Source organism: Sebastes fasciatus, chromosome 12 (assembly GCF_043250625.1).
Source record: "Sebastes fasciatus isolate fSebFas1 chromosome 12, fSebFas1.pri, whole genome shotgun sequence".
NCBI classification, from domain to species: Eukaryota; Metazoa; Chordata; class Actinopteri; order Perciformes; family Sebastidae; genus Sebastes; species Sebastes fasciatus.
In genome coordinates, this window is record NC_133806.1 from 16,408,799 (window position 1) to 16,428,412 (window position 19,614).

Sequence of the window (19,614 nt, forward strand, 5' to 3'; positions counted from 1 at the left end):
ATCTACAAAACAACAAAGTGTACAAAAAGTAAAGGGGTCTGAGTACTTTCTAAAGCTACATGGATATCCAAAACCTGTAAGGAAATTCTTTTAAACTCAACCTGAAAAAATGTCTGTTTTCTTTATTTATTTCAGGGCAGATATTGACTTTATGTTTCAGAATAATTTCTTTCATTAGTCAAACTCTAGACCTCACTCTAGCTGAGCCCGCTACAACCTTTGAAAGATTGATTGCGTTAACGTTGACACGTTGACAGCCCTTTTTCTTTCATTAGTCAAACTAACCCAGCTGGCCTTGCAGGGTGGATCCCAGGTCTATAATAAACTACTGTATGCAATAACCCTGACAGGCCACATTGACAACCATATTGTCATAAGAGCTAGAAAGCATTTATGACAACATGCACCAGTGCTTTCACTAAATGTACCTGATTGCAATTTAGGGTATTAATTGACTTTATTATAGCTTTTTACACCACTAATTTCATCTCACAGCTGCAGTTATAGTTGATGTGTGTCTACTGACATTCAGAATCAGTGATACTCACTCAAAGTCGGCACATTTCAAGTCCACCAAGCCTACATAATAATCCATCTTCATCTGTAACCAAGTTTTCCTTCCCAGAACAAATGATAAAGACTTGTAAAGTATATTTTATAGATGTGACTGTAATACTGGCGCCAGTAGAATCACTCAGTTTTTTTCATTTAGAACAAATTAAATAAGGCAAGAAAGCTCTGAGGCAATGTGGCCAAAGGATTTATTCTTTATTGATAGTCGCGGAGAAGTCTGCTAGAGTAGTGAGAAACCCCTTGAAAGTAACCACACCATCTCCGTCACCAACACACTTCCTCATTTGTCTCATCAATAGAACTGATTTTTTTTTTTTGAAAGGATTCAGTACAACCTAAAATTCAGATTTTCCTTTGGTATAATCTTACCATATATTGACATCTTAACTTTATTCAGACATAGCACTCCACACAGTACACAAACCACACCCAGAAGCTCATTCATGCATCTCATACCACATAATGTTAGGTATCAAGTATTTAGATCAATGACATCCAAAATAGTTAATGCTGTATTTCAAAAAGGATTTGTAAAACATATTTCCACTTAACAAAATTGTATGAATATAGAGGCTGGAAGAAAGGGATTTGTGAAGAGAGCACCAACCTTTTTAGAAATAGGTTGACACACCCTCTTTACAAGCCCCCACCCTTCTTTCTTTATTTTTTGCTCTCCAGACAAGGTACAAAATGTGAAAATGACAACACTGGAATGTCCCCTTTCTTACTTTCTCTCTGACATAAAGTTCCCTTTCATACCAGTACTACCGATGTGGGAAAACTACAGCATATAAGGATGCTCATGCAAATGGATGATTGCAAGTAATGGTGGTAAATAAAAATCCTTTCACTCCACATGAACATCAAATCCAAAAATATCAGGTTAAATATTGACTATAAGTTTGAGAATCATTTCTTTCATTAGTCAAGATAACCCAGCTGGCCTTGCAGGGTGGATCCCAGGTCTAAACTACTGCATGCAATAACTCTGACAGGCCACATTGACAACCATATTGTCATAAGAGCTAGAAAGCATCGATGACAACATGCACCAATGCTTTCACTAAATGTACCGGACTACAATTCGTGTTTATTTTGGTGGGATATAAAGCTTTTTACACCACTACTTTTCTTTCAAAGCTGCATTTAGAAGTTAATTAGTCAGCACATTTTTATTCCATCAAGCCTACATAATAACCCATCTTCATCTGTATGCGTTTAACCACGTTTTCCTTCTCAGAACAAGATAATGATGTGTATATTTTATTGATGTGACTGTAAAACTGGTGCAAGTTGGATCTCTCAGTTTTTTTCATTTAGAACAAATTGAACAAGGCAAGAAAGTTTTGAGGCAATGTGGCCAAAGGATTTATTCTTAACTGCACATCAGGTCGAAGTCTGATAAAATAGCGACGAACTCCTTGAAAGTAACCACGTGATCCTTGTCGGCATCCAGCTGGTTGAACAAATCTGTAGTTCTGTACTGAAGAAAGAAAAACAGAAGGAGTTGTAAGTAGATTGTAAAACATAAAACATATGTTAAAGAGGCATTATCAGCTCTCTGTTGCAATACTGCTACATCTTTTCTACTTACTGCGTCAGGAAACTCTTTTCTCAGCAGTTGCATCAGTTCTGGCTTCATCATAGTGTCTTTGTCCATAAAGCGTGAAGCGTACTCACTGAAGGTCTCCTTGAGGAGTGTCATTGCCTGTTGGAGCCTTGACATGTTGGCTGGAACAACAAAATAGTGTTGACTGTGTATTCCAGTGTTTATTTATTAATTTTACATGGCAGTGGTAATGCAGTAATGTGGAAATGCTTCATACTACATTTAAGACATATGTGTTGAACTCTTGGTAGAGCAGCTTGTTCAGATCAGGAATGTTACCGCCCAACACACTTCCTCATTTGTTTCATGAATAGATCTGATTATTTTAAAAATGTAGTCAGTACAAGCTAAACCAGATTTTCTTTCTCTCTAAATGTTGCTCTTTTGGTGCCTTGCCCCTCAGTGGTAAATACTACATTTCTAAATTGGTGGTTTGATGTGACAGGCAAATCTCTATAAGTTTCTGAAACAACTCAAGACATCTTGTCGCTGCTTGTCTACTCACTTAACTGGTTGTTTCTTCTGAATGGCTTTGGCTCAGCTCTGTCGTACACTGTCTACACCCACTAACTGGTTTTCGCCAGAATTCTTTTTGCCTTCATTTTCTGAATTCCCACCAATGTCACTGTTGTTGCTATTTTAATAATCAAATTAGGATTGTTGTAATTTTACCACATGTTAATCCTATTCAGAGGTAGTACTCCACACAGACAATTATCTTGCAACTGTGGGTTGTTTCTAATATCATGACCTGGTTGCTGTGTGGTGAAACAGCTGATGGTTAGAGTGAGGGGTTTGTATAAATGTAATGAGAGACACCAGTACAGACAGTAGAAGACAAAAGCAGAGGATAGTCGTGGTCAAGAGTCACCATGATTCACTGGTGGGGAATGTTTGCAGACACCAAAATGTGCCGAGCAATTCTGCATATAGAGAATACTGTCCTCCCTCCACACACCAACACCTACTGAAAAAATATCTGCTCAGTACATCAGCCATTAAAAACGGTGTAATTGTCTCATAACTATTGTGATAATTAACCCCCTTCCTATAGTGTAGATTTGTCAACAACTCTAGGGACTGTGTTGGACTGGGTGGTAGAACGATGTACATAGAAGTTGTGTTTTGTGAGTTCCCATGATTCAGCACAGCTGCCTGTGGTTGAGTCCTTGTGGATTATCCAGTTACTTAAAAGGGCAGGCCAAACCCTCAAACAAATACCGTCAGTTAAACCTTTAAACCCTTAATCCAAGTGTTGAATAGCGAACAGCCGTTACACAAGTTTCAACCAGCCTAGGTATTTGCAGGAATGCACCAGGATTATTTGTCTATCAGTCTGACTTTTGTGAAGAAGATACTGATTTGATGTATTTAGCCATACCAATGTCTGTCTGTTGGACAGTCAGTCGATCTACCACTTGGGACCAGACTGAAATTAACAACAGAAACAACTATTGGATGGATTGCCATGAAACTCGGTTCAGATGCCCAAAGTTTTCAATTCTTCAGTGAAATATTTACATATCTACTTGATGGATTGCCACAAAAGTTTGAACAGACATTCATAATCCTCAGGACTCTGGTGATCCTATGATTTTTCCTCCAATGCCACCATGAAGTTGACATTTGTGGTTTTGAGTGAAACATCTCAACAACTGAAATTTCCCCTCAGGATGAATAATAATCATTTTGGTGATCCCTTTGCTTTCCATCTAGCGCCATCATCAGATCAAAATGTTCCCATAAGCCTCAGCTGTACTTTGTTTTCAATCCTAATTAACAGGTTAGCATGCTAACATGCTAAACTAAGATGGCGAACATGGTAAACATCTTAGCGTTGTCATTGTGAGCATGTTAGCACGCTGATGTTAGCATTCAGCTGTTCCTAAGTGAAGCCTCAGAGAGTTGTGAGTGTGGCTGCAGACTTTTAGTCTTGTTAATATATTTTTGAAAACAAAATCTGAAAACTGGATTATAATATGATTTGAGTGTGACATGTAGACTGTATATAAGAAATTGATATAGTCATGGTGATTTCACCCATGGGTTTGTGGATTGACATTTTGAAGCCTCAAGTTCGGCATTTTGGCCGTCCCCATCTTGGTTTTTGGCCGGTGCCATATTGTTTTTTTGCAACCAGAAGTGACACGAGAGGGTGGAACTAAGCACAGCCGAACGCTGAATAAGACATTTTTAGGCGACCAAAAATGTTATAATTAACTTTCATAAACAGAAAACACATTGTGAAAGGGTTAAAGTTGTAAAACGAAAACATACCCTGCTTTATGGTCTTTTTTACTCTAAATGGGACGATAATTTACTAAATGAACATCATGCTGTATTGAAGAAGACTTGAAACTAGTGATTGAGACCATAAACTCATGTTTACAATGTTTACTGAGGTAATAAATCAAGAGAGAAGTAGGCTCTTGTATACAATCAGACTTTTTTTTTCAACCTGAGGCGTCGCCCCCTGCTGGCCATTAGAAAGAATGCAAGTTTAAGGCACTTCAGCATTGGCTTCACTTCTCAGACCCAGAGGTTGCTCACTGGTGTGACACACAGCAGCAGTATGTGCAGTTATTTACCACTTGGCGACTTCTAAGATAAGAAAAGATAAGATCAAGTTTATTGTCCGTTCACACAAAAATGTGTTTTGCCTCACACACTCCAAACAATAAACTGAATAACAAAAAACACAAAAAACATCTGGTCACCCTCCAGCAACCATCAGAAGATACACAACATTGCAACATCTGAGAAAAACCCACCCTCACACACATACACACACCCACACACACACACACACACACCCACACACACACACACACACACACACACACCCACACGCGCGCACACACACACACACACACACACACGCACACGCACGCACGCACGCACGCACGCACGCACGCACGCACGCACGCACACACACACACACACACACACACACACACACACATACAACTCCAGCAGCTCCAGCAAAAGTGTGCAATGTGCTTCGGGGCTGTTTTTGTCAAAGCAGGCTGCTGTTGTGTGTTGTGTTGTCTCTGCCTTTCTCCCGTGGTAACAACACCAAAAAAAAAAATTTCCACTACAACCCAGTGGTTTATTGTGTGTGTATGTGTGTGCGCACAAGAATGCTTGTTTACCTCAAGCGGAGGATTTCACAGAGGAAGTAGCTAAATTGCTCTTCATTCTTTCTCTGCCCTGTTTTTTTCCGTTTGGATAATACACATCCACCGAAAATGCAAAGTTATGTGATGTCAACAAATCATTCACTTCCTGATTCCTGTAAATCAACAAACAGGCATATGCATTCAATTATTGCAGCTTGATCAACAAAAAGCTTGTAGCTGTTAAACAGCTCTGCTTGTGCAAGAGTGTGTCATAACCCTGTTGAGTTCATTATGGTTTATGGGCTATGGTTTGGCTGAAACTATCCCTGGAAAGGAATGACAGATCAAAACCGAAGCTTAGTTCTCTTAGCAGTTGTGTGGTTTGAGCAAGAATAATGCAGCTTGGGTTACAATGAGTTACCACTGGACAGCAGGAAATGTGACACCCACAGACACAATGGAGTCCAAGTTTGTCCTGTATGCCTCTCCCCCTCTCTCTCTTTCTTTCTTTGTGCTTTTTTGGATCTGGTTTTCATTGTTTCTCTGCTTTGTCAGTTAGTATTATTACTGCTTATGTGGAAGCTGTCGATGACAATATGCTCTTGTAAAACAAACAAACAAATGTAATTGGACTCTTTTGCGGTGCATGTAGTATAACTCTATATAGTGAAGAAACACATTCTCATCCCAACTCGTCGCATACTGCTGCTTTGTCACGCCCCTTGGTGTCACTTTGTTTTCAGCATCAAAACCACTATAGTTACCCTTGGCGTCACAACAAAACCACTATTAGGTTTAGGAAAGAACTACATGGTTGGGCCTAAAACTACTACGTTTGTACAGTGAAAATGACACTGAACGTTGTGAACACGGGACATGAACCAACAGCTGATTGTAACGTGAAACTTAACACACGGGAGCGCACGGGACATGAACAGCGGTCTTCTGGATGAAAGCCAAGTTGGCTTTCGGATTGGTTTACAATATACTAATGGCCCGGTGTGATTCATACCAACGCTAAAGGGTGTCTTGTATGGCGGTACCGAAAGTCGACGGCTGTGACAAAGCTTTGGTATTTGACACCTTGTGAATGATAACGGGCAGAGTGAAAGCACCATTCATAAAAAATAATTTGTGCTGCCTGCACTCTGTTCTTGCTGTGGCTATTGAGTTTGTTGTGTTTACCTTACTACTACTACTACTACTACTACTACTACTACTACCATACTACGGTTAGAAAGAGCCGTTGTTAAAAGTCAACGTTGATTTATTTGTGATGTAACTTCCGTACTTGAGTTACGCCTTTTATGGAGTTATTTTAAGCCAAACCACGATCTTTTGCTAAACCTAACTAAATAGTTTAGTTGGCTAATCCTAACCAAATTGATCCTTTCCTAAGCCTAACTAAGTAGTTTTGTTGCCTAATCCTAACCAAGTGGATATTTTCCTAAACTTAAAGGGACTATTTGTAACTTTTTAAGTGTATAAATGTAGCGGGTCGCCACACATGCACGCTCGCATATGCGCGTTCGCGTGTGGCCGCTGCCTTTCCTCCTCTGCCTGCCTGCCTTCACTCAGAGAGCGCGCGTGTTCTCAGCTCGCTCCACCTCGCTCCACCTCTAGACGTGAACGCGCGCTCACTCCTCACTGCAGAAGAGTTAGTTTAGCTCTGAGAATATCTAGTGGACGTTTTTGCAGAAATAAATGCTGCAGCTCCTCCAGACCAATAGAGGTTTCCCGTGTCTTGTGAAGTGACGGAGCTCCTCAGCTAGTAACGTTATCGTCTCGTTACCGACCGGGTGCCGGTGTCTCCCTGCTCTCTCCGGCTGCGGGCGGAGAGAGCAGGGAGACACGCTGCAGAGCCCCGCTGCATCAGCCTGCGCTGAGGCAGTAAAAGCCAACACTAGGATCAGATCTAAATCATGTTCATGGAGAGACCTTCGTCTGGTCAGCTAACATTACTGCCAAGCAGCTGAAATATAGAGTGATATTGTGGTTTTAGCTGACGTGTGTCGCCTCACTGTTTTGAGCGATGCTCGTTCAGGTATATTTAGAGCGAGCAGGCGCGAGCCCGATGCTGACTTTCGTTGATTTCACGGCCACAGGTGTCGCTGTTAAGAAGCATTTCTGAAAGTTACAAATAGTCCCTTTAACTAATTAAAGATAAGATTTAAGATAAAAGACCGAGAATCTTTTTGCTGCCTAAACCTATAAGGAAGTTGTTTCCTGTGAAGACGGAAGTATATTTTGAAAAGACTGTATGCATGTAACGAGCTGAAATTGGCGCGTGTTGCTGGACATTCGTAGGAAAAGAAACGAAAAAGAAAAAATAACTTTTTCGTAAGATATCATACGAACCGTTGTTCTACTACATGTGAGGTTTTTGTTGTGCAGGTGCTGATTTGACGGTTAATGAGTGTTCTAATGTTGTGATTTATAGGGATGAAATCAAGTTTGTAAGTGTGTTTATAACATATATGTATTGCCTTTCATGATATCACCTTCATGGAATTACCCCCCTGAGTAATAATTGATGACTAACGTGGTTATTGTAATTCAGTAACTACCACTATTTTTTATTACTTTATTTCTGTTTAGTTCACCTTAGAAATTGAGATGTGACAGTGATACCATAGATATATATACTGTATATATCCTTCGGGAATGAAAATAAAGAACAAAGAAGCAAAGGTGGAGATGATGACACCTGGGTAGGGTGTGTTCTTCTCCCCGCCTGGGGCGTGATCTGAATGGACATTTACGCTTGTCACTGATTCATTTACTTTTATAGACTCTTCAGGATTAATTATATGTCATTATGGAGTAGAACAGGAATTAGGGTTAATTTATGCTTACACTACACTAGTTTGCTTCTGCAGCCAGTAATTTGGGTTCCTTGTCGAGCACTTGTTAATCTGTTATAGTGGATTACACAGAAATATGTTTAGTACTTGTATCTGGAGGTTTAATATCATAAATACATTTCACAAAGAGCACATTTTAACTTACAGTAGTTTGAAAGCAGGATGCTTTTATAGCCAATAGTGTGCTGACAGATGTGCTGACATGATTGTTGGTCTCACGCCAACAGGTGTAGCATTATATATATTATATAATCGTTTCTTGTTACAGCCTGCAGCAGCAACCGGAGTCTGCTGGAGTGTGAGCGAGTTAACACGTTGTGGATTTCTAATGTCATCAGATCAGTGATATGGACACATTCCAGTTGTTTAAAGGGATAAGAGGCAAATAACAGCAAACTTGATTAATGTATGGATAAAATAAAATGTCTCATGGTTATGTAGAGTTTTACGTCTGCCTTCTGTGTTTTGTTCCTAATATATATTAAACAATAAATCCACTGTGCATTGAGGGGTTGAGGATTACATCATGTTTCAAAAGTGGTTCTTTCTGACTGAAAAGGAGAAAAGGAGTTGGCTTTACATCATGCCTTTGTTTTACACAGACATCAGAGCATTTGCATTCTGTTTATTCAGCTTGAACTGGGTGACGGATTCATGAAGGCGATGCTTTCAAACAAATAGATGCAAAACTCCAACGTCATCGACCTAACAGAGTTTTCTTTGTGTGTGGGTTACGCAGTCAATGATTACCACAGTACAACAAAAAAGCAAGGTGAACACTACACAGAGGATCACTGCCTGCAGCAGGTTTTTTGTGGACGGACAGGTTGCTCGGTTGACAGGTTGACGGCCAGGTTACCTGGCCCATAAAGTTGATTTTGAATCCTACTCTCAATTTCTAATTGATTAAGAGGTCTTTAATATGTGAAATAACAACGGAAACTGAGTTTTTAATGTTTTCTGATGTTGTTGATGTTTGTTCACATTAATGGTGTGTGTAAATAAAACCTACTTTTTCAATTATGAGCAATTGAAAAGAAACAAAATGCAAGATGTCTTTCTTTGTAAATCAGACTTTTCAATCATATATGTGTTTAGACCTGCAATTATGACACAAAGATAGAAGTCCTAAATGGGGATTACAAATGTGACCATCTAAAATCAACAATAGATGACAAAGCAGAATTATCAAGGATTATGTCAAAACGTGAAGTATTCTGTTTGAAAGTTTATAGAAACCCTCCACATTTCAGTTTCTAAATATACTCACAGTACATGACAGAACAGGACAGGCTTTTATGGCCAACAAAGTGCTAGCAGATGCTCACCTCTTACAGTATATACAGTATTTCAATGCACTTGCTCCACCTGGCAGGCAACAGGGAGAATGCAGTGTTTAATAACATGGGCGAGCAATGGGTGTGACTCTTAGGAAGTGGTGAGGATACAAATTGGAGGATATTCAACGGTCCTTCTCCATAAAAATACAACATCACTGAATCGCTGAATTTCCTCCAGTGTTACTTTACACTCTGTGGCTACTCAAAGCTTCGAAATACAAACTTCTCTACGCCGGTTTAGAATATATTCTTAGCAGTGTACACACACTTGAGAACTGTATAGCTAAAACATTTGTCATGCAGGTTGATAAATTCGATGTCGGTGTTAAACAGGGTCTAATTTCTTTCTATTATGTGTATTTAATGTGCGGCAGGCACATTTTGTGGACAGACAGGTCTCTCAGCCAATCACAAGTGGCTCGCAGGGAGGCGGGAGCATGGCAAAGGAGAGCCAATAGAAATGTATGTTTGTTTCCAGGCAGACAGGAATGCAAGGGAGTTAACTTACAACTTTATGTCATCAGAAAAGTGATATGGACACATTACTGTCATTTGAAGGGACAACAGCGAACCCAACTGACTCTAATAGTTTATTAATTAATGGATAAAATAAAATTTCTCTGCAAATATGGCCAGCTCTGACCCTTTGGTGTTTCAAAAGAGGTTCTTTCTGACTAAGAAGCAGAAAAGGAGTTGGCTCAGTTTTAAAGCTAGAGTGAAGATACTGGCATCATATGAAACTAGAATACCTCAGGACTCCATTGGTACCATGTCATGCTAACTTGTTGCGAAGGAGGCTAAATAACGCTCCAAAATTACAATACATTTTGGCGAGGAAAAACTGGCATGGCCATTTTCAAAGGCGTCCCTTGACCTCTGACCTCAGTATATGTGAATGAAAATGGTACTATGAGTACCCACGAGTCTTCCCTTTACAGACATGCCCACTTTATTATAATCACGTGCAGTTTTGGGCAAGACAAAGTCAAGTCAGCACACTGACACACTGACAGCTGTTGTTGCCTGTTGGGCTGCAGTTTGCCATGTTATGATTTGAGCATATATTTATGCTAAATGCAGTACCTGTGAGGGTTTCTGGATAATATTTGTCAATGTTTTGTGTTGTTAATTGATTTCCAATAATAAATATATGCATACATTTGCATAAAGCAAGCATATTTGCCCACTCTCATGTTGATAAGTGTATTGACTGAAAAGGAGAAAAGGAGTTGGCTTTACTTCATGCCTTTGTTTCACACAGACATCAGAGCAGGAGCATTCTGTGTATTCAGCGTGAACTGGCTGACAGATTCATAAAGGCGGTGCTTTCAAACAAATAGATGCAAATAGGCATGGATAATCGGTTTGACACAAATAGATGGGAACTAAGAAAGAAAGAAAGAGTTTGAAAGGGAGTTGTGATGACTCTTACTGGGGGAAAAAAGGATGCAAAATGTAATATAATAATATTGATATCAGCCAAACTTGCGGGGGGACTTCCATCAATAATTGCTTAATTGTTTCCATCCACAGCAATGACATTGAAAACTACTATGCAAGTGACAGTAAAATAAACAGATGAAGACACCCACATTGATTTAAACTCATTTTTATTTATTCTCAGCCAGTAATAAGGTTACACTACTTCGAAAAACAATTGAAAGTCACATTATGTAGCTTCTGGTGTTTCATCTTCATCTTCTTGCCCCTTGCCTCCCTTTTTGTTGTAGTGGCGTTTGATCATGAAAGACACACACATAACAAACTCTCCAAAGTGGAGCTGTCCGTCGTGCTTCCTATCCTTCTTCTTCAAGATCTTGTTTATGGCAGCTTCATTGAGCTTTTCCTGGAGAACATACCATCACAGTTAACATGAAATGCATCCGAGTGGTGAATAAGAAGCAGGATAACAAGTGAATGTAAATTGTCATGTGAGTGTGTTGAGTGTCTTACTTTCATCTCGGGGTCTTCAATTTCTGTCTCCATAAGCTTCATGAACTCGTCCTTGCTTAGAACGCCATCATCACTAGCATACTCCATAAACATCTCCACAAGGTTGTTGATGGTTTGTTCCATACGAGCCATAGTTGTAGCTGGACATATTAAAAGAAACACAGCAGTTAATGCTTTTGAAACATAGAGGATGAACAGAACAGTTGTTGCCAAGATGTTTCCATGTCTTGCGAAGTATCTTGGTAATGTTAAATTCGATATGCTATTAGACCAAAGTTTATGAAAGCTAACAATGTAAGAGTCAGAAGTTCAAACTCAACACTATGGAGGATTTCAAATGCACAGAGCTACTTGTACTTGCAACAGGACATAATACAATCTTAGTAAATGAAAGGAACTAATTTAGTTTAGATTAATAATTAATGCTAATGTTTTGTCATTTCTGATGTGTCAAACTTTTCTGTATTCGTCATGCTCAGTATCTGGACACATTACAGCTATTATATTTCCCTCCACAAAACGTACTCCCTCCATATGTTGCTTTCCATCAGGACTCACCGTAGTTTTTCACGTTCACCAGGCGAAGAGAGATCACGTCTGTGTCAGCAGCTTGGTCCTAGAGGAGACTGATGTCGGACTGAAGGGGAAGCCTCCTTTTATAAGAGCAGTCAGACAATATCTGACACCTGTGAACAAACATGCATGCGGTGACTAGTGTACTGTTAGCCTACTCCCTATAAACCAGCTTCACCGGTCTTTTTTTGCCGTAGGGGTGAGCAGGGTGATTTGAGCCTCTGGGGAAGTGGACCCACCCTTTGTTTCTAGGCAACCGTAGATAAAATTGGTAACGTGACCACACGTTTTTGAAGAGTTGTCCATTTTACTGATCCTGGGTTGGTGAGAGGCCCATATGACAAGTGGTAAGCACATTTAGGTCCAAAAACAGTTTTTTTGCCACTCAAAGTGATTTTTTTATGTTCAAGGAGTCATTATTTTTGTGTCTGAACAATTACAGACAAGTTTGATCTCACACGTGTGTTGGTGCTTTAGGAAGTTACAATATGAGGCTATACTGTTAAGGCAAATTCATACCTTCCGGGTCTGCTTTGATCTGCGTAAATGTCGTCATCCGCCAATGTCTGCGAGGTTTCCACGTGGGCCCTATGTGGACGCCCGTGTGCCGCCCAAAGTTTGTGATCGCGCAGACTGAATGTACATATGCGTATGCACCTCTAGCTGGTTTACCTAGAAGAAGAAGATAACAAAGAGGATGCTTATTTATTACCCACATTTATATAAGTTCATTTGTCTTTAAAGGAATACAAAGAAAGACAAATGGCAGTGAACTCCTGGCAAACAATGCTGCATTACCGTCACCAACTAAAATGGAGTGTGGATCAAGAAATGTGCATGCATTGAACGCCAGAACGCCGTGGACCTTCAATTCTAGTATGAATGCGGGTTCGCGTGACTGAAGTCCGCGGCTGTCCACGGACACGCAACGCGGAAAGTATGTTGGAGCCATTGGCATGACGAGCTCTAAACTGCTGGATGATATAAGTTTGTTAAAATGGTGGGGGTAGGGTCATTTGAGCCAAAAGGCCTGGGGGAAGTTGAGCCATTTATTTAGAGGCTTCAACTTGTTATGTACATTTTAATGTAAACGGCAATGCTTCAATAAAGGATAAATAAAAAGATGATCATATAAGCTAATACATTTTTAACATTTTCAAGGACGTGATGGACTCATGAGTTTTAGGGTGCGTCACCATCTGTCATGCCTCACTCCTGAAGCAAAGAGCCACTGACTTTAGGCAAAATGGAGGGGAGTTCACTTCAGTGATGGACAGGTATGATTGATAGAATAGGTGTAACCAATGTGGCTCAACTTATCAACCATATTTTGAAAACTGTTTATTTTCGATCCAAAGTGATTATTCCAAAGGATGCACGACATCCTGAAATATATTAAGTTGGAGACATTACTGTCATGCTGTCAGTAAAGATGCCTGAAGTAAAAATTGGCTCAACTCACCCCACTCTCCCCTACTGTATCAATAAAACATTCATTGTCGTAGATTTATGTTTGTGTTGTTTTGCATTCACTGATATTGCTTTTATGTGTATGCATGTGTGTTACATTGATGTGTGAAGAGTTTGGGTTACAGCAGTTGGAGTATGAAGATCTGTAAGGTGGAGACTATTGTGGAGAAAATATGTGAAAGCTATACAGTGAGTTATCTCAGCCCCAAAATGGTAAGTTTCAAGATACAAAAAGGCAACATATTTTTATGTAAATATATTATTACTAATTAATGTAGTCCGAAAAGAACCCCGATGGTCACAGAAGCAAAGCTAAACCAAAAGTTTTTTAAATGAACCCTAATCCCTATTCTACTCCACAAATACATATGATTAATACTGAAGAAGATAGAGATTACTCTCAATTAAATGACATATGTATCCATGTTTTAGTAAGGTTTTGATCCCTTGTAAAACTTAAAGGTTATATACTTCATTATTGACCATAGATTTCACATATTTTCTCCACAATAGGCTCCACCTTGCAGCTCCTCAGTAAAAAGAAGGATTACCCCACCTTAGATTCCACCTTAAATCCAAACATTAGACAACACAAACATGGATCCACCTTCTGAGCAACGATACATATTTTGTGGTTTGTGGGGAGATTTCCAGTCCATGAATCACCATGTGTGTTTATTTATTATATGTACAGACATGTGTCAGACATTGTGTGTCTGCTCTTAAAAAAGGAGGCGTTCTCCTCAGCAACTTATGGAGGGAGGGAGTTTGTGGGTAAAGAAGTCTGACACATGCAACAGAAATGATAAAATATTGTCTGTAAACTGGCAGCATTATTATTAATCTAAAACTTGAGAGTCCTTACATTTACTAAAGTTTGATTCTGTTCTACGTATAGTATTTCAATACACTTGCTCCACCTGGCAGGCAGCAGGGAGAATGTTGTATATAATATCATTGGCGCACAACGGGTGTGACTCTGATTCAGGAAGTGGTGAGGACACAAATTGGTCTTTCTCCATAAAAATATAACATCATAGAGTCACGGAATTTCTTCCAGTGTTACTTTAGTCTCTGTGGCTACTCAAAGCTTCTAAACACAAACGTTCTACGCAGGTTTAGAATATATTCTTAGCAGCATACACATATAAACCTGTGAACTATATAACTAAAACATTTGTCATGACTTTAGGTTGATAAATTAGATGCTAGATATATTAAGGCATTTACTTTTGTCACAATCACATATGTAAAAAAGTGCAAGATGCAGTATTAATTGTTGTCACCCATGCAGACATCCATCCTTTTGTAGGCTAACCATATAAAGGACCAGGAGGTGTACACTATGAAGTCGATCTTGCAACAAATTCAATATTAAAACTTAAATCCTATCTGTGTACTTTAAGCTGTTGTTGACATTTGTTGGACACTAATGGTAAACCTGCATTACCTGTTCTGACTGCTTAGCTATTTTCTCACACAACCACATTAAACACAAGTATTTGTGGACAGACGGGTTACTCAGCCAATCATAAGTGCCTCACAGGGAAGCAAAGGAGAACCACTAGCAATACATATTTGGTTCTAGACAAGCAGGAGTGTGAGGGAGTTAACACTTTGTGGAGTGGATGAAAATCCATTTGAAATTAAGCAAAATCGAATATAAATTTATATTAAAAGTGGTATGGACATATTGCTATTCTTGTTGGGACTGTTGTTGTGGTAATTAGGTCAAATGTCGAGATTTATTGCAAATTAAACGCACATTTTTTATCAATTCAAAATGCACCTTAAAGGGAGATTTGTCAGGTATTTAATACTCTTATCAACATAGGAGTGGGAAAATATGCTTACTTTATGCAAATGTATATTTATCATTAGAAATCAATTAACAACACAAAGCAATGACAAATATTGTCCAGAAAATCTCACAAGTACTGCATTTAGCATAATATAATTGCTCAAATCATAACATGGCAAACTGCAGCCCAACAGGCAACAACAGCTGTCAGTGTGTCAGTGTGCTGACTTGACTATGACTTGCCCCAAACTGCATGTGATTATCATAAAGTGGGCATGTCTGTAAAGGGGAGACTTGTGGGTATCAATGGAACCCATTTTCATTCACATATCTGGAGGTCAGAGGTCAAGGGACCCCTTTGAAAGTGGTCATGCCAGTTTTTCCTCGCCAAGATTTATTGTAAGTTTGGAGCGTTATTTAATCTCATTCACAACAAGCTGGTATGACATGGTTGGTACCAATGGATTCCTTAGGTTTTCTAGTTTCATATGATGCCAGTATCTTCATTCTAGCTTTAAACCCAATGCAACCTAAAAATCGTAAGTTGCTTTAATGCGTTAAAGTAATTAGTGGCGTTCAAACTAATTTGCGTTAACACGTTATTATCGCGTTAACTTTGACAGCCCGAGACTAGTGCTAATCAAACTTCTGAGGGGATTATTGGACAACAACAAAATTAATGGAGAAATATGTGTTTTGTTTATAATAAATGATAAGCTCCACTGTGCATTGAGGGGTTTGACAATATAAATGTGATTTGACACAAATACATCGAAAGAGAGAAAGACAGACAGAGAGAACGCTCGATATTTTCAATGACTTTCAGTCTAAGTTTAAACCTGTGGGAGATTTCAGTCAGTATTGGAAAGATTAGAGCAGGCACTTCCATTGAGGAAGCACTGACAGTGATATGTGCACTGGAGAACATAGCAGGGGATGTCCGTTGAATGTTTGATGAACCCATGCTTGTTTCCTCCCACAGCAGTGACAACAGATACCTATCAACTACATGTGCAGTGATTGCGATAAACCAGTGAGGAAGCCAACAACAAATCAGACTTCATTGCTTTTATTTATTTTTCAGGAAATATCGATTGGAAAGTTCTTCGAAAACCAGATGACAGGTACGAACGCAGTGAATATCACATTTTGCATGCAAGTTTAAAACACAAATAACAAACTTAAGTTTCATGATGGATGTGCAAATGGTCTAATACTAGCATCATCTGTTTTCAGGGTCACATACACATACTGTGAATGTCCTGTGTATTAAATATTTTTAAATATTACGGTGTTACATACATTTTAAGGGGTTGTTCTTCAGTCTTCTTGTTCACCTTCTTGTTCTTTGCCCTTGCATCTCTTGCCGCCCTTGCCTATCTTCTTGTGGTAGTAGCATTTGGCCAGGACACTCACACACCGACAGAACTCTCGGAAGTTGACCTCGCCATCGTGGTTTTTATCCAGCATCTCCATGGCTTCCCCGATGTCATCTGCATTGATATGACCCTGAAGAACACATTCTTACAGTTAAATTACAGCATCGTAAATGTACAACAGCACACCTGAGTGGTGAAGAAGAAGCAGGATAATGCATCTATTTATTGAATAGCGGTGCATGTTTTGTAAAGTGAGTGAGTTGAGTCTCTTACTTTTAACTCAGGACTTTGTATTTCCTGCTCCAGCATCTTCTTGAGCTCTTCTTTGTTTAGCTGCTGTTTCTTGCCTTCATCATCGGCATAGTCCATAAATACATCCACAATGTTTGTGATGACCAAGTCCAAACGTGCCATGGCTGTAGCTGGAGTATAATTAACAGAGAGTCAGGAGGAAATACTTTTAAAACATACTGGAGAACACATTTATGTAGACTCTATTGTCAAATCTTATGAAGCATCATGATAGTAGTCAGTTAAGACGTGTTGTATGTAGGGCTGTTGATCGATTACAATATTTTATTTAATCGATTAATCGCAAATTAATCACATTTTTTATTTATTAAAACATGTAATACACTTATCAACATGGGAGTGAGCAAATATGCTGCTTTATGCAAATGTATGTATATATTTATTATTGGAAATGGAATAACAACACAAAACAATGACAAATATTGTCCAGTAATCCTCACTGGTACTGCATTTAGCATAAAAGAAATGCTCAAATCATAACATGGCGAACTCAAGCCTAACAGGCAACAACAGCTGTCAGTGTGTCAGTGTGCTGACTTGACTATGACTTGCCCCAAACTACATGTGATCATGTATCATAAAGTGGGCAAGCCTGTAAAGGGGAGACTCGTGGGTTCCCATAGAACCCATTTTCATTCATATCTGGAGGTCAGAGGTCAAGGGACCCCTTTGAAAATGACCATGCCAGTTTTTCCTCTACAAAATTTAGCACAAGTTTGGAGCGTTATTTAGCCTTCTTTGCGACAAGTAAGGGATAATGTACAGCGAGCCGGTCATTGTTGTGAAAGAATCCCCAGCAGGGCATTGCCGCTTCGCGGAGGGGTCTCTCATCGCCCAGAAGGGGATTCTTTCACAACAATAACCCGCTAGCTGTACATTATCCTGCTTTTTACACAACTAGTTACTTAAGAAATCAATATTTTGACACAAAAACAGTCCGGCAGAGTCTGACACCAGAGCTGCGTCCATAGCAACGGTCTGCTTTACATAGCAACGGTCTGCTAAACATAGCCACGGTCTGTTATAAAGAAATTACAGACCGCAGAACCACGTGATTGACCAATCAGAATTGAGTATTCAACACAGCCGTGTAATAAGCTAGTATAACATCATTGCCATATGGATTCCTTAGGTTTTCTAGTTTCAAATGATGCCAGTATCTTCACTCTAGCTTTAAAACTGAGCCCACTACAACCTAAAAACTGCAAGTTTTCTTTATTGTGTTAAAGAAATGAGGGCCTTTAAAACAAATTTGCATTAACAGATTACTATTGCGTTAAGTTTGACAGCCCTAGTTGTAAGACTAATATTAGACATGAGCATATGATGTAAAAGTTAAAAATCAACACAATAAGGTGGTTGACAAATGCTCAGCACTGAAAAGAAGCTTTCATAAACGCTATGATTTTACCCTCAAGCATCTTTCATGCTCAGCATCTGAATTAAACGCTACTATTTCCTTTCCTTCCTGCCTTCCCCGACGTTTTGCTTTTCATCAGTACTCACCTTATATAGAGGTCACGTTCCCCGGGTGAAGAGAGATCACGTCCGTGTCACCAGCTGTCCCAGATGAGACTGTTGTCAGACTGAGGGGGAAGCCTCCTCTTAGAGTTGACCGGCACACACACACACACACACACACACACACACACACACACACACACACACACACACACACACACACATACGAGCTTGTGCAAACACACTAGCAGTGATTCATGCATTAGAAATGTCCCCCCTTTCCACTCAGCTTCATGAGAGCTGTGCCATAATAAAGAAAACATTAACTAAAGACAGTGTTTATGTTTGTGTGGTAGCTATAGAGAACATTACCCGTGTGGACATTGTGTGTGTGTGTGAACAGTTGGAGTAGAAGATGAGGCTCTTCATAGAGGAGCTGCTCAGACTAGCCTTCTGGAGAAAACACGTCAGAGAGTTAATGGAAAGTTACAGTGAGTGGGTTTCATCCTGGCCCAAAGTGGTGAGCTATGTGGTAAGTCATAGCTGTGTGTGTGTGTGTGTGTGTTTACTCGTACAGCTATCTTTGTGAGGACCAATTTGAATTTTAGACCTTCAGAGTGAGGACATTTTTGGAAAGTGAGGATATTTTGGGCGGTCTTCACCTTCGGACAGACTTTCAAAGGCTTGTTTGAAGGTTCAGACTTGGTTTTCAGATTCAGGTTAGAATTAGGCTCAGGTTAGGATAAGGGTAAGAGTTGGGGTCAGGCATTTAGTTGTGAGGGTTTCACATCGACATTGCCATCTGGAAAGAAGCTAAGTGGTGAGTGAGAGTGGTGTGAAAATGGTTCGGCAAACGTCGCTTTGTTTCATGTACGTATCATAACAACGGCTTGTATATCCGCAGTCCTCTGTCTTCCGGTTTCCTTTTTTGATGATGAATACAGACTACCGTGACCTGCTGGTGTGGAGAGTTGTTTCCTCTCATGCAGGCGCAGAACGTCCGTGCTGACTGGCCGTTGGCTGTAGTCTTTGTGCTGTGTTCGGGTGCAAATTGTCAGCCAAGACAAAAGCGACGTGAGACTACGCAAGAGGCGGCCTTCGTCGCCGCCAGTTCCCTGATGTCGGGTTGGTGTGTCCCCAGCTTGAGGTTAGGGTAAGGA

At 39.8% G+C, this 19,614-nt stretch overlaps 2 protein-coding genes across 2 annotated transcripts; both read right to left on the minus strand.

Moving 5' to 3' along the window:
• Positions 1 to 1,948: 1,948 nt before the first annotated feature.
• Positions 1,949 to 2,299, minus strand: LOC141779845 (protein S100-A6-like). Its single transcript, XM_074654874.1, has 2 exons — positions 2,164 to 2,299; positions 1,949 to 2,043 (listed from the first exon to the last, which is right to left on the minus strand). Exons 1-2 carry the CDS (start codon positions 2,297 to 2,299, stop codon positions 1,949 to 1,951), a joined length of 231 nt encoding a protein of 76 aa, XP_074510975.1.
• Positions 2,300 to 16,355: 14,056 nt separating this feature from the next.
• Positions 16,356 to 18,616, minus strand: s100w (S100 calcium binding protein W). Its single transcript, XM_074653590.1, has 3 exons — positions 18,500 to 18,616; positions 16,955 to 17,103; positions 16,356 to 16,811 (listed from the first exon to the last, which is right to left on the minus strand). The coding sequence occupies exons 2-3, from the start codon at positions 17,093 to 17,095 to the stop codon at positions 16,623 to 16,625; spliced, it is 330 nt and encodes a 109-aa protein (XP_074509691.1). The 5' UTR covers positions 17,096 to 17,103; positions 18,500 to 18,616; the 3' UTR covers positions 16,356 to 16,622.
• Positions 18,617 to 19,614: the final 998 nt, after the last annotated feature.

What these genes read in the sequence shown, in the direction of transcription:
- LOC141779845 (XM_074654874.1), bottom strand. Translation starts at nt 2,299, where the DNA reads ATGTCAAGGCTCCAACAGGCAATGACACTCCTCAAGGAGACCTTCAGT. An exon ending in AGAGTTTCCTGACGCAGTAA is followed by an intron (nt 2,044 to 2,163) that starts GTAGAAAAGATG and finishes ACAGAACTACAG; the next exon opens with ATTTGTTCAACCAGCTGGAT.
- s100w (XM_074653590.1), bottom strand. Translation starts at nt 17,095, where the DNA reads ATGGCACGTTTGGACTTGGTCATCACAAACATTGTGGATGTATTTATG. An exon ending in TACAAAGTCCTGAGTTAAAA is followed by an intron (nt 16,812 to 16,954) that starts GTAAGAGACTCA and finishes TGTGTTCTTCAG; the next exon opens with GGTCATATCAATGCAGATGA.